At 42.4% G+C, this 13,913-nt stretch overlaps 1 protein-coding gene across 3 annotated transcripts; it reads left to right on the top strand.

Annotated features, from left to right (window-relative positions):
• The first annotated feature begins 1,187 nt into the window (after positions 1 to 1,187).
• LOC133896025 (5'-3' exoribonuclease 3-like) lies at positions 1,188 to 12,121 on the top strand. 3 transcript variants are annotated; one of them, XM_062336542.1, is made up of 25 exons: positions 1,421 to 1,559; positions 3,556 to 3,662; positions 3,772 to 3,899; positions 4,633 to 4,735; positions 5,163 to 5,239; positions 5,373 to 5,564; positions 5,718 to 5,837; positions 5,931 to 5,993; positions 6,201 to 6,347; positions 6,450 to 6,614; positions 7,062 to 7,139; positions 7,240 to 7,326; positions 8,023 to 8,286; positions 8,380 to 8,475; positions 8,800 to 8,895; positions 9,040 to 9,110; positions 9,219 to 9,347; positions 9,426 to 9,502; positions 9,603 to 9,643; positions 9,729 to 9,803; positions 9,907 to 10,064; positions 10,285 to 10,389; positions 10,473 to 10,548; positions 10,687 to 10,865; positions 10,945 to 12,121. In XM_062336542.1, the coding sequence occupies exons 4-25, from the start codon at positions 4,669 to 4,671 to the stop codon at positions 11,615 to 11,617; spliced, it is 3,036 nt and encodes a 1,011-aa protein (XP_062192526.1). In that variant the 5' UTR covers positions 1,421 to 1,559; positions 3,556 to 3,662; positions 3,772 to 3,899; positions 4,633 to 4,668; the 3' UTR covers positions 11,618 to 12,121. The 3 variants fall into 3 exon arrangements, with proteins under 3 accessions (XP_062192523.1, XP_062192526.1, XP_062192525.1); XM_062336541.1 differs by having other exon boundaries at positions 3,556 to 3,899; XM_062336539.1 differs by lacking the exons at positions 3,556 to 3,662; positions 3,772 to 3,899 and having other exon boundaries at positions 1,188 to 1,559.
• The last annotated feature ends 1,792 nt before the right edge of the window (positions 12,122 to 13,913 follow it).

Raw genomic sequence — 13,913 nt, 5'->3', positions numbered from 1 at the left:
ATAGCGAGACACATGGGGGTGCGCGACTAGGTTCACGAGCCTCTCCCCTCGTGGCCGTTGTAGCTCTCCTCTCCTCACTAGCCCCTCATGAGATCTGAGGACACTGATAGTCGTGTAACCTGGGAGGGGAGTTCTCTCCTCACTAGCCCCTCATGAGATCTAAGGACACTGATAGCCGTGTAACGAAAGTGTTGCGTCCGATGCGCGGGGAGGTGCTCCACCTCTGCATGGTTCAGTCAATGAGTCTTCGATGACCTCCTATCACACAAATTATGAGTCACCTGCAACTCTTGTGGTTCCCGTGCATCCAACAATGCTAGGCTTTGAGTTGGAGTGGTCGTTCGTGCGCCATGCTTTGTGATATTCGAGTCGGGAGGATGCTGCCTACCCTCACTCTGAAGCTGTTTCCTGGTTGCCTTGTGGTGTGTGCTTGTCATGGTTCGTTTTAGGGCATAGCTCATGGTTTCACCTAGCCGTTGATCCTTCCTCTCTTTTGAGCTTTGTGCTATGGTGTTCCTCCGCATCGTCAGGTTCTAGGTTGTTGCTTGGTTTGTTGTGTGGGTCCCTTTAGTCTTCTAGTGTTTAGGTCGTACTCATGGGCAACGCTACTTGGATTTGAGGGGTGCGAATGCACCCACCAAAAAATGAAAATCATATCTAAATCTCAGAATTTTACCTTTACCTCCATTTCGCTCTAACTTCACCACTGGTCATATCGGTGGGTCATGTAATACTCTAACTCCTCTTAATGAAATACGTGCCACGCATGTTCTCTGGAAAACTGGATGATAGGCATATAGAAGTTATTTTTTTTGTTTTTATCCTTCACTTTCCCATGATCCACGATGGGCCTGATTTGCTGCAGTTCAGAAGAGAGCACAGCAGGGACCCAAATTAAAGAACTTCGACTCGCCCGGGCCTCTCGACGGGCCTTCCCAGTGGGCCGGCTCCAGACGGTGTTCCTGAACCATCAGCCCGTAACAATCCCCTCGGTTTGGGCTGGCCACCGACCGGATCACGTGCTCGTCAACGTCTTGACGCGTGAGGAGGAAAAAAAGAACAATAGACAAAAAAGCCCCCGGCTCAACCCAAATCCAGGGTGCAAACCGCAAAACCGCCTTTCCTCTCGTTCCCTTCTCCAGATATTTGTGCCGCGCCGCGAAAGGGCATATACCCGCGACCCGACCCGACCCGACCCCGCCGCCCCGTGCGCTCGCTATCCCGCCCCGCTCCTAGTTAGGGTTCCCGCGCCTCCTCTCCTCTCCCCGCCCCGCAGCCGCATCCGCGCTAGGGTTAGAGCTAGGGTTACGGCGAGGTGAGGCCTCCTCTCCTCTCCTCTCGGGAGACGCGCCGAGATGGGCGTCCCGGCGTTCTACCGGTGGCTGGCGGAGAAGTACCCGATGGTGGTGGTGGACGTGGTGGAGGAGGAGCCCGTCGAGATCGAGGGCGTCAAGGTGCCCGTCGACACCTCCAAGCCCAACCCCAATGGGCTCGAGTTCGACAACCTCTACCTCGACATGAACGGCATCATACACCCATGCTTCCACCCCGAGGACAGGGTACGTGCGGCAGCGCTCTCTCTCTCTCTCTCTCTCTCTCTCTCTCTCTCTCTCGCTCGGCCTCTGGACTCTCGACGTTTTGGTTTCATCCGGGTGCTTGCGTGCTTGCTTGGGCGTTTCTGGTTGGGTTGCTCTGGGGGCCGGACCGTGGAAGGCGCCGATTTGTCTTGGTGTGGGATGGTGTGGTTCTTCGCGTCTGTGGTAAATCTGTGATGGATTCGTGATTTGCTTATTGATGTGTAAGAGCTGTGATGTGGCGACATACAGAGGAGAGAGTTCATTTGGCAAATTTGGTGGGCTTGAGCTTGTGCCATATTGGTTAACTGTTTGCTACAAGGAATTGGCCAATTTGGGCTGTAAAATTGTCCCAAGTCATGTTTACATGTCTAATTAGGAAGCTGCAGTTCAATTATCCAAATTAGTCCTGTAGTTTGCATGCTCGAATTCAGTCTTGTGTTGTTTAAGAAGATCAAAAGGCCGAAGGTCTTGCTAAAGCTTGATATCTCCAAAGCCTTCGACTCCGTCAGCTGAGCCTTCCTGTAGAGGTGTTACGGGCGTGAGGGTTCGGTCCTAGGTGGTGTAGTTGGGTCGAGGCCAACTTGGGTTCTTCCACAACCCGGATTCTCCTCAATTCCATCCCTGGTCCTTCGCTGGTCCATGCCAAAGGAGTACGACAAGGCGACTCCCTCTCCCTATTCTTGTTCGTGATTGTCACGGACATCCTTGCTCGTCTCCTAACGCTGGCTGGCGAGGTGGTTGTCCTAGATTATACGGGCCATGCTTCTATTGTTCATCGCTGCTCCTTTTACACAGATGATGCAGTTGTGTTCTTATCACCCACTCAACAAGACATCCAAGCGCATCTTGCTATCCTTAACCTCTTTGGTGTGGTCTTGGGCCTCAGAACTAACCTGGGAAAATGCGTTGCCACCCCCATCTGCTGCAATGGTGATCATATCAACACTGTCATTAGGGAGCTCCCTTGCGGACTGTCAACATTCCCAATTCAGTACCTTGGGGTCCCTCTAACGATCGGCCGTCTTCGCAAATGCCATCTGCAGCCGCTGGTGGACAGGATTGCTGCTAAGTTGCCCCCTTGGCAGGCCAAGCTGATCTCCAAACCAGGGCGTGCCACTTTGGTGCGGTTTGTGATCTCGACAACCCCTGTACACTCTCATTTCTATAGTGGTGCCCCCTTAGGATTATTAAGGAATTCAACAAGATAAGAAAGGCCTTCTTGTGGGCAGGTGACAAAACATCTGGTGGCAGGTGCTCCCTCTCCTGGCCGAGGGTCTGCTGACCTCTCATACGGCGGCTTCAGCATTCAAGACCTTCGGATCTTTGGTCTTGCCCCCCGACTAAGGTGGCTCTGGTGGCAGTAGTGTGAGCCTTCCAAACCGTGGGCCAACCTTCCCTTGCATCATGAGAAAGAGGTGGTCGCTCTGTTTCAAGCGTCAACCAGATGGGAGGTTGGTAATGGAAACTCCATTCTCTTTTGGTCGGACAGATGGATGAACGCTGGTTTAATCCAAATTGCAGCGCCTGGTCTTTTCCTCTGTGTTGCTCCTTCTATCTTGAAGAAAAGGACTGTGAGAGATGCCTTGCAGGACCAAAAATGGGTCAGAGACATTATGGTTCCTTTGTCTATCTCGGCGATCATACAATACCTACAAATTTGGAGTCATTTGGAATCCATCACCCTGAGAAAAGTCGAGGACCGGCCGACTTGGAAATGGTCGAGCTCTGGACATTTCTCTTCCAAATCGGCTTATCAAGTCATGTTCATGGGTTCCATCGAATTCGATGGTGCTTCTGTGTTGTGGAAGGCATGGGCTCCTCCTACGGTTAAGTTCTTCAGTTGGTTAGGTCTTCATGGTCGACTTTGGATAGCAGCTAGGCGTTGGCGGCATGGACTCCAAATCGATGATTCATGTGCGTTATGTTCACAGCTTTTGAAAACTACTGATCATCTTTTACTTCACTGCATTTTGTCTAGGGAGATATGGTGGCGTATCTTAGGGATCCATGTACCAGCTTCTGTGACCACGTTTTGTAGTTGGTGGCTTGATTTGCGAAGCTGCGTTGATACCGAGCTTCGGAGAGGTTTGGACTACATGATCCTACTCACTTGTTGGAGGATTTGGTTATCTAGAAACGACATCGTTTTCAACAAGCACCGCATTTCATCGAACTCCTTGGTGGCCCTCATCAGGGACGACATCACCCGCTGGTGCGAGGCCAGGGCAACGAAGTTAGTGATAACAATGGAGAGGTTGCACCGCGTCGGCTCGATCATCTGCTCTTTGGCAAGCTTGAGTGTTCATAGTCGTCTTTGAGCGTGTAATTTCCCTTTCTAGCATCATCGATCTCTGTTTTCATGACCGCTCAGGTTGTCGTGTAATCATTTACTTTATTTCCTACTTAATACAATGATGCGTAACTCTCCTACGTATTCAAGAAAAAAAGTCTTGTGTTGTCGTTTTCATGACCGCTCAGGTTGTCGTGTAATCATTTACTTTATTTCCTACTTAATATAATGATGCGTAGCTCTCCTATGTATTCGAGAAAAAAAGTCTTGTGTTGTCTGTTGAACTGCGATGCAAATGAGATTTCGGACAATTAGCGGTTGTGGTCTGCGAATTTGCCATTTACCTCGAGGAGTTGAGGTTATTTTCATTAGGGCATGTTCAACAGACAACATCCTAGCATCTATCTAAGATCTCAAGCTTCCAATGCAAGCATCTATTTTGACAGGGGCTTAGATTGTTTCAAAAACTTAAGAACACATATAGCAACTAGCACCGATGCTGATGCTATGATAGAAGTACCTTATGTCCTATGTGGCAAAAAGAACTTTTTTCCCTATTAGTATCAATTTGAGCACCTGCATTCTACATGCCCATGGGTGGCTCTGCCAGCTAGTAGACTGTAGCTGTTGCTATATCAGTAGTTTTAGTGGAAGCATTTTTTCTTTTCTTCTTTGATAGGAATCTTTTAATGCTCACTTGTTGTTCTGTTACTTTTAGATTTATATTGACCGCAGTTTTCTCCGCTATTGTATTTTCTGCTACAGCCCTCCCCAACAACATTTGCAGAGGTTTTCCAGTGCATGTTTGATTACATCGATAGACTCTTTGTCATGGTCCGCCCTCGGAAGCTTTTGTACATGGCCATCGGTACGTATTAAATGTATATGTTATGAAGGTTTCTCTGTCCCTAATATTTTCCATCTATCTATTCTAATGTTCTAGGAACTGATGGAGTTCATATGGTCATACTCATATATACTTGTAGCAATTAGGAATGCTCAGGATAGTTACTCTTTAACACTTGATTATTGTCATGTAGAACACCTTGTTGTAAAGCAAATTAAGTGAGACTTTGAGACTTTGTGCTATTGCTGAAATCGTTCTGATGTATATGCTCATGATTATTTAGTCATACTCTTCATTCAGAATAGTGATCGTCTTCTTTGAATTCTATGGACAATATATTTCTTATGCTTGTTAAGCTCTCCTTTGACTGGGGTTCTGTCTTGATGACTCATTTTGATGTTATGTTTGATGGTTTATTTTTCATTTGGTATGCACAATGGTTTTACAGATGGTGTGGCTCCTCGTGCTAAGATGAACCAGCAGCGCTCTAGACGATTCAGAGCTGCAAAGGATGCAGCTGATGCGGTCAGTATTCTATTGGAATTATCTATCTTCTTCCATTCAGTGTATGATTATACACTGTCATTTCAATTATTGGTTTTGGGTGGTATCAACCATTTATAGTTGCACTCACTGCTAAGTATTGTTGTATCTCCAGTCCGCTGAAGAAGAACGGCTGCGTGAAGAGTTTGAGAGGGAAGGCAGAAAGCTTCCTGCAAAACAGCAATCACAAACTTGTGATTCTAATGTTATTACTCCAGGGACAGAGTTTATGGCCGTTCTTTCAGTTGCTTTGCAGTACTACATCCATCTCAGACTGAATTATGATCCTGGATGGAAGCAAATTAAAGTAAGTACGACTTGCTGCCAATTTGAGTTTTTATTTTGGCACATGTTTTGCCAGTATGTTCCATCATATTTATTTCTGGTTGAAAGAGGTTACACACTGGAGAAAGACTAACTATGAAGAAATCATGTATGTTCTGACTAAATCCTTTCGAAGGTTATTCTATCTGATGCCAATGTTCCTGGTGAAGGGGAACATAAAATTATGTCATATATTCGTGGCCAACGGAATCTCTCCGGATTTAACCCAAATACCCGCCATTGCTTGTATGGCCTGGTACGTTCTGTAAACTATGTTTTATATTTTCAATTGGCCTTCATTTCTTCTGTTGGTCTTCTAATGCATAGCCTTATATGATTACAAATGCAGGATGCAGATCTGATAATGTTAGCTTTAGCGACACACGAAGTACACTTTTCTATACTGAGAGAGGTAAGCTCTCCCTTCTCAAAATTTGGAACTTACAATTTTCATTGTAATACATGCTGATGCCTTATGCTAAGAAAAATTTGATTTTTTATTTTATTTTACTTCTATTTCAGCAAAAGTCATAATTTTTACCTTAACATGGGTTGTTCATTACCATCTTCTTTTAAGATCTACATTTAAAGCTTATTTGCATGCATTTGGTGTTCGCAGGTAGTTTTTACACCTGGACAGCAGGACAAATGTTTCTTGTGTGGTCAGGCGGGACATCTTGCAGCAAATTGTGATGGAAAGGCAAAAAGAAAAGCTGGGGAATATGATGAGAAAGGTGAAGCTATTGTTCCAAAGAAACCTTACCAGGTAATGATGCTCTGTTGCAACATGTGCTCATAATTATATTTCATGGGTTCATCAAGGGTCTTATTTTGTTTTGTATTGCTTCTTGATGTTGTCCCTTTGCAGTTTTTGAATATTTGGACCCTCCGAGAGTACTTAGAATATGAGTTCAAGATGCCAAATCCTCCTTTCCAGATTGATGTTGAACGCATCATTGATGATTTTATCTTCATGTGCTTTTTTGTTGGCAATGATTTTCTTCCACATATGCCAACACTAGAGATTCGTGAGGTTAGTTTCCTGGTTTGTTATTTAATGTTTCCCTGCGTTTCAAAATATAAAGCGTATTAGGATTTGAAAATTCAAACTTTTGACCAACAATTAGTCAAATTATGCTCATGTTAAGTGTACAAAAGATGTATCAATAGATTTGTATTTCACATATCTTTTAATAAGAAATTGGTTTCGTAACAATTGATGATATATTATAAGAGAAATTAATGGTCAAAGTATACTTTGAAAGACTTTCTTAAATCCTAATACGTCCTATAAAAAGAAATGGAGGGAGTATTGAATATCCACCTTTGCAGCTAGTAGCTATGAAGTTATCAGTGTTAATGCTTGCTAGGCATGGTCTTTAGAATCTTCTTTCAAAGTTGACCAAGTTTCACTTCCTGCTCCCAGTACACCCTCTTAAACTGTTGTTGCATTTTATTCATCTTCTTGGTTTGTCTGCAGGGAGCTATTAATCTGCTAATGGCTGTGTACAAGAAAGAATTTCCTTCAATGGGTGGCTATTTAACCGATTCTTGCACGGTAATAGGAATTCAGTTCTATCAGAGTTGGTCTATGCTACCTTAGTTCAATTGATAAGCGTATGTACTTCAGCAATAACTTTTGTCCTTTGTTATTTTAGCCGGATCTGAATAGAGTTGAACACTTTATTCAAGCAGTTGGCTCCTACGAGGATAAAATATTTCAGAAAAGAGCTCGTTTGCATCAGGTGCACAAGGATGACTAACTTAATCTTGTTTCTTGCTTTTAAAGCTTATTGAACTATACCTGGCATAATATTGTAGGGAGCTCAGAATTTTATTGTTGACAATTTCCCTGCCAGTTTTCTGGTGTGTTCTCATGTTGGTGGGTGGCAATCAATATTATTCTTTTAAGAAAAACAAAATGAAATATATCCCTATTTGCAATAGGTTCAGATCCCTGTCTGTATTTGGTTATCCATGTGGCTTAGTTGTAGAGCACAAGGTTTTGGTGGTTAAGGTCATGGGTTCAGATCTCCACCCCCATTCTTGGAAACAAAGATACATAGTTCCATTTATTTCTGCCTGCATAGGTTGCATATAGTTCCCAATTTGCATCGTGATGCATGCATTGTGAATGTTATGGATACAATGACATATTGCAGAATAAGAAAATATCTGTCTGTTCAAGGCCCTTTGTCCAATAGTTACCTACTTTCTTAATTCTAATATGGTATCAATGGAATTTTGACATGTAGTGTAACACATTTGGGTTTGGAATATACCACTCAAATATGCTGCTTGAGTTGTTTAGAACTTTTGGATGATCATTTTAAACTTTTGAACAAAAATATTTACAAGCTTTTTCTATCTGTGCTGGTGTTAAAAAGTTATTCATAAGAATTCGGTGTTTTTCTTACGGTTTGCAACAATATTGTCCTTAGCGTCAAGCAGAAAGAATAAAACGGGAAAAGACCCAGGCAAAGCGTGGCGATGATCTGGATCCCCATGTCAGGGTTGATCTTATTGTACCTGTTGCACATTTCCAAGGGTCTCGCCTTTCCTCTGGGGCAGTACCTTCACCATATGAACAGAATGAGCCTCATAGAGAAAGGAGCGACAAAGCTCGGAAAGCTGCGCGAGTATCATCATCAGGTTCCAGCATTGCTGCTGCTATTGTTGAAGCTGAAAATGATCTTGAAGCACAGGTAACATTTCATCTGGCTTGAGAAGATGTTACATGCATTTTGGAAGAAGTTTTTTCATTTTACTTTTTAGCTGACTCGCTTGCTGTAACTTAGGAGCGTGAAAACAAAGAAGATTTAAAGTCAAAGCTTAAAGATGTTCTTCGTGAGAAATCAGATGTTTTTAATTCTGAAAATGCAGAGGAGGACAAGGTATGTATCTATTTGGTTATTTGACTACATCGATTCTACACGGTTAACCGAAACAATGTTCTATCATCATGTGCAGTATGACAGTTTGCAAATATTGCTGAACTCACAAGCTATTAATATTTGAATTAACACACCTATATTTTGGTACTTAATAAACGTGAAATAGTCGAAATAATGCTTTTATTTACTTCCTAGTTGTCGTGGTTTGATCTTTAGTATATGTGCATTTAAGGACTTTAAACATAAGACATTATTTCTTCTTGTTGTGGTTTGACCTTTAGTGCCTGTGCATTTCTTAAAATAACACCTAATTTTAATGTTCAGGTAAAGCTTGGAGAACCAGGATGGAGAGATAGGTACTATGAAGAGAAGTTCGGGGCAAGAACACCTGAGCAGATCGAAGAAATATGTAGAGATGTTGTAAGTAATTAAGTATATTGGAATCAACATTGCCATTACTCAATTTGTGCTAACTTTATAGAACACTTCATTTGATCGTTATGAGAGATAAAATGCTCCTATATCTGTATTATCTTATATATGATGTACCCTATCCTTCTTTAGGCTCTCAAATATACTGAAGGTTTATGTTGGGTAATGCACTACTACTATGAAGGGGTCTGCTCATGGCAATGGTAATTTAGCTTGCTCTAGATGGCCAAATATATCAAATAGTGTAAAGGTTATTTGCAGCACAGTTGTAGGTTTTACCGAGTATTCTAAATTCGTCTTCCTTCATGTAGGTTTTACCCTTATCACTATGCTCCTTTTGCTTCGGATTTAAGGAGTTTAAGTCAGCTCAATATAACTTTTGAACTTGGTTCACCATTCAAACCATTTGATCAGCTTATGGGGGTTTTCCCAGCTGCGAGGTGAATATGCTAAGATTGTATTTCTTGTCTTAGTTAATCTTGGTGTTTTTTTTGATTGGTGGCTATATTTCATTTCAGTTCTCATGCGCTCCCTCTACAGTATCGGCAATTGATGACTGATCCAAATTCACCAATAATTGATTTTTATCCAACTGGTAACATTAATTTTTGCAAGCATAAGAAATGGGCCATAATATCAGACCCTCTCTTAAGCTAAGATATTTTTTAATCCCTCTTCCCCCATTTAATATGCAGATTTTGAAGTAGATATGAACGGGAAGAGATTTTCTTGGCAGGTAAGTGTTCTTATATATCTGCCAACTCTAACTAGAATTCCTAGGAGAACATGTTTACATAGCATATATCTGCCATGTCTAACAGGGGATAGCAAAACTGCCCTTTATTGATGAAGATCGGTTGTTGGCTGAGATTAAAAAAGTCGAGTATACTTTGACGGTATGAAAATAAATCGTTTCTTGAGCATTTATGCCCCTGTAAGCCATATGGAATAGCAGATCTTATTCTAACATCTGCTTTTCTTTCCTTGTTTTTTCTGTAGCCTGAAGAAGCAAGGAGAAACAGTATCATGTGCAATATGCTTTTTGTGAATGGATCCCATCCACTTTCGCCTTATATCTACTCTCTCAACAGCAAATTTGGGCATTTGCCTGACAAAGAGCGCAATGAAATTAAAGAAAAGATTGATCCTTCTGCTAGGTTAGATAAGCTTATTTTTCGTTACTTCAAAGCATCACGGTAGTTTCACTGCTGACATTCTGGATTCCACCAATCGTGGGGAAAACTGAACATGAGCAGACATGACATAGCCACTTCTGTCTGCTTCTTGAGGGAAAATCAAACTGACTATTATATCAGCCTGCTGAGAAGTTCATGGGTGGATTTATTTAATATTGCTGCTTTTGTTTATTTGATTTAGTGGAGGGATGAACGGTTGCATTGCACTTTGTGGTGGGGATCCATGCCCTCCTATCTTCAGGTCTCCTGTGGATGGGCTGGAGGATATTATGGACAATCAAGTGATGTGAGATCAAGTCCTTTTGCTCAATATGGTTAATACAATTTAGTGGCAATCTAATTAACGAATGTGACATTTCCCTTATTAAGATGTTCGATCTACAAGCTTCCGGATCCTCATAAGCACATCTCCCGTCCACCTGTTGGTGTTATCATACCAAAGAAGGTATATAGAACTGTGATTTAGTGCAGAATCAACATTATTTTACTGTAGAATCAACATATAAGGATTGCCCCTTGCTAGAGAAAATTACACTTGAGAGATTTTTACAGTAACTAAGCTTCTGGTTAATCTACTCTGCAGATTGTTGAAGCCGGTGATCTGAAACCGCCGCCAGTGCTATGGCATGAAGACAGCGGCAGGCGGCCTTATGATAACAACAACAGGAGGCCTTATGATAACAATAACAGGAGGCCATATGATAACAATAACAGGAGGCCTTATGATAACAATAACAGGAGGCCTCATGATAACAGCAGCAGGTACTATACCACCTTTTCCCCTTATTTTGTCCACTCAGTAGCCACATTGAAAGTCCTGACCTACTTGTGAAATGTTCAGGCAAAACCCAGCAGGAGCATTATCTGGCCGACAACTTGGGGAGGCTGCCCATCGACTTATTGCAAACAGCTTGAATGTTCGGGGTGGTGGACAATACAATGCCCCGTCTATTCCGTATCAAACGATAATGAATGGTACAAACTATCCAAATGGAAGTCACCATATGGGTCTTCTGGGAGTGCCACCAAGGATGGAGCAGCCTGCTGGACGTCCTGGCTGGCATGTTCCTAGTGATAACGTGCCCAATGGTCAAGTACCAGCATATGCATCGTCAACAAGACACTATCAGCATGAAGGGTCAGGGCCTTCTCAGTATGAACGAGATAACCGTGGAAGGCAACAATCTAACTCATATTCCAGAGATGGCCACCATGATTCAAGAGGAAGGGTTCAACCTCCATCTGTATACCATCAAAACCGTGGCAACCTGTATTCATCACATCCTGCTGCTCCGCCACCAGGTTCGGGGCAGTATGGGCAATCCCCGCCGACAAATGCTGGGGGTTATGGTGGGGGATACCAGCCTGCACCATTTGGAGCGCAACAGTCGCAACAGCGACCTTATGGAGGTGGGGCACCCCCCACAAGACCTAACTCACATCAATCTCAGAACCGTTATGGCACCTCAGATAGAAGTTCTAACAAAAGGTCGTCAGGTCATGGCCGATACTAGTCCCTATGGCCTAGGCCCCATAGGGACCTTTTGGATAGAACAGATTTTGGATCCAATCCTCCTAAAAATTCCCAAGGCGACCTCCATCCAAACACTCCTTACTGTTGTAACCCTGTTATTGTTGTTAGTAAAACTTACCAAGTATAATGACGGACGTCAGCTTGGCCATTAGCACACTGAGCTTTATCAAAGTTAAGTGATCTGCAAGCTTTTAGGTCGACAGATTAAGTATCTCAAGGAGCAAGTGTTGTATACTAGCATAGTAGCATTATTGCTAGACCATCAGCAACTGGTGGTGGCGGCCGTTCTTTCGTTTGTGGTTCTCATTTATTCATAATATGATCTGCAACTGCAAGAGCCCTAGGGTTGGTAAGATGATTAAAAAGTTCTGAATTGTGGTGATGATGTATGTAACGTGAGTTTATACAGTTTTGATGATGGATACATATCTATATTCATGTATTTGGTTCTTAGATGGCAGTAATAAAAGTGTGATTTCTCTCATGCTTGGGCTCCTACTGTCGTTGTGGAAGAGATGTATTATTTGTTATCTTATTGCGATTGTGACAGGTGTACTAGACTTTCGTCTGGTGAACGGCTGCAGAATTCAATTTTGGGAAGTATTTTGTTTCACAAACATGCACTATTTTAGCATAGCATAATTGGCAAATACTATATGCTTAGCCGTGACCGAGAAGATTTGAGGGCATCTGGCTTCTCAACTATTTCAATTGTTTACATGGAACCTAATCAGTTCCAGTATCTGCATGTGTGACTATGAATTTTTGTTCCTTTTCGAGGGAACGGGTGTGGAATTCATCCATAGCCATCGGATTGATTTGATTTGTTTTTCCGTACTTGCACTTGCATGTGCATATCATATCATGTATCTTATTCTTATGCTAGCCTCCAAAGTAGTCAAATGGTTTGTTGGATATGTCCCATGTTGCTTTTCGATTACTGCGATTGTAATCTTCCAACTGCTTTCACTTAGCGTGATTTTTTACCTGTTTCTTGTGGACCAACAATGCCGCCTTGTGTAGTGTCATCTAAAATGTCCATTGCATAGATGTCATAGTGTCATCATATCAGCATGGTAGAAGTCTTAGTCTCACCACACTGTTGTCATAGCATGAACGCTTATGGCGTCCAGATATCGTCGTGGCATCGCCGTGGTGTCATGTGGCAACCAGTTTCGCTATGGCCCATACACCTTACGTAGAGGGGATGAGGGGGGGGGGGTATGAGTAGGCCGCTGATCGAGCATTAGATGTGTACCTAACTGTTTGAACCCTAACCTGAGTCATAGGTCACCTTGGCTACCGCCACTGTTGAGATCGAGAGTCGTTCGTTGCCCGTGCTCTCTCTTCTCTCTTGACTCTTCTCTGTTAGCTACTACTGTTAGCACTTAGCAGTTAGCACTTCCAGCCATGCCCATGAAAAGTAATTCTGATATGGCGTAGCAGATATGACAGCTTGGAGTGCTATGGCGATTGGGGAGGCTTCTGTTGGAATTCTTAATTCCCTGCCTAATCTTTCGTACCAATTAGGGAGATTATTTTCATATTAGCTAGTTTCCTTATAAGCTAGCTGACCTATTAGAAAGATCATTAATATTAGTTTCCATATCAGCTGTTGACCTATTAGAAATGACATTAAGATTAGTTTCCACTGCTAATCTATTAGGAAGGTCATAATCTGTATTAAATAGTTGTCATGTACACCTCATGCATTGTCTATATGTACACATCCGGCTAATCTTTATGTATCATTATGGATTAATCCCAAATTACCTACCTTTAGTTTCCTCTTAACCTATGATGTCGTATGTTCGTAATATATACTCATAGTTACTAAGGAATATGTTTTTAATATCCTAGAGACTATAATGTGCCTACAATGTCATCATGACATGTGCTATAAGCGTTATAAAAGTGTGAAGGTGGTAGGTCACCATTACCTCACCACACCGCCATAAAAACTATGATCTATTGGGAGCCGGGAATTCCGTAGAGCCTCAAGAGTATATTGGTTCATCAAGAATTAGACATTTCTAGTATTGGTTTTCCTTAAACTGGAAAAAGAATAAAAATAATCCCTACAAGTAATCAATCGCTTGATCATGGAGAAGCAGTCTTGCCTGAATCTCTCATAATAGAATATCCAAGCATAGTTTCAGTCTCTCTGAACATATCTTGACAGCATACTTTACCTTTTGCCAATGTTTTCCTTTCAACAGCATTTGTAATCAATAAAATATGCAAACTGCCGACGAAGGAGCGTAAGAAAGAATGGC

The sequence above is a fragment of the Phragmites australis genome, chromosome 16, assembly GCF_958298935.1.
Source record: "Phragmites australis chromosome 16, lpPhrAust1.1, whole genome shotgun sequence".
Classification (NCBI taxonomy): domain Eukaryota; kingdom Viridiplantae; phylum Streptophyta; class Magnoliopsida; order Poales; family Poaceae; genus Phragmites; species Phragmites australis.
Note: the sequence above shows the minus strand (reverse complement) of the source record. Positions and strands in the feature narration are given on the sequence as shown.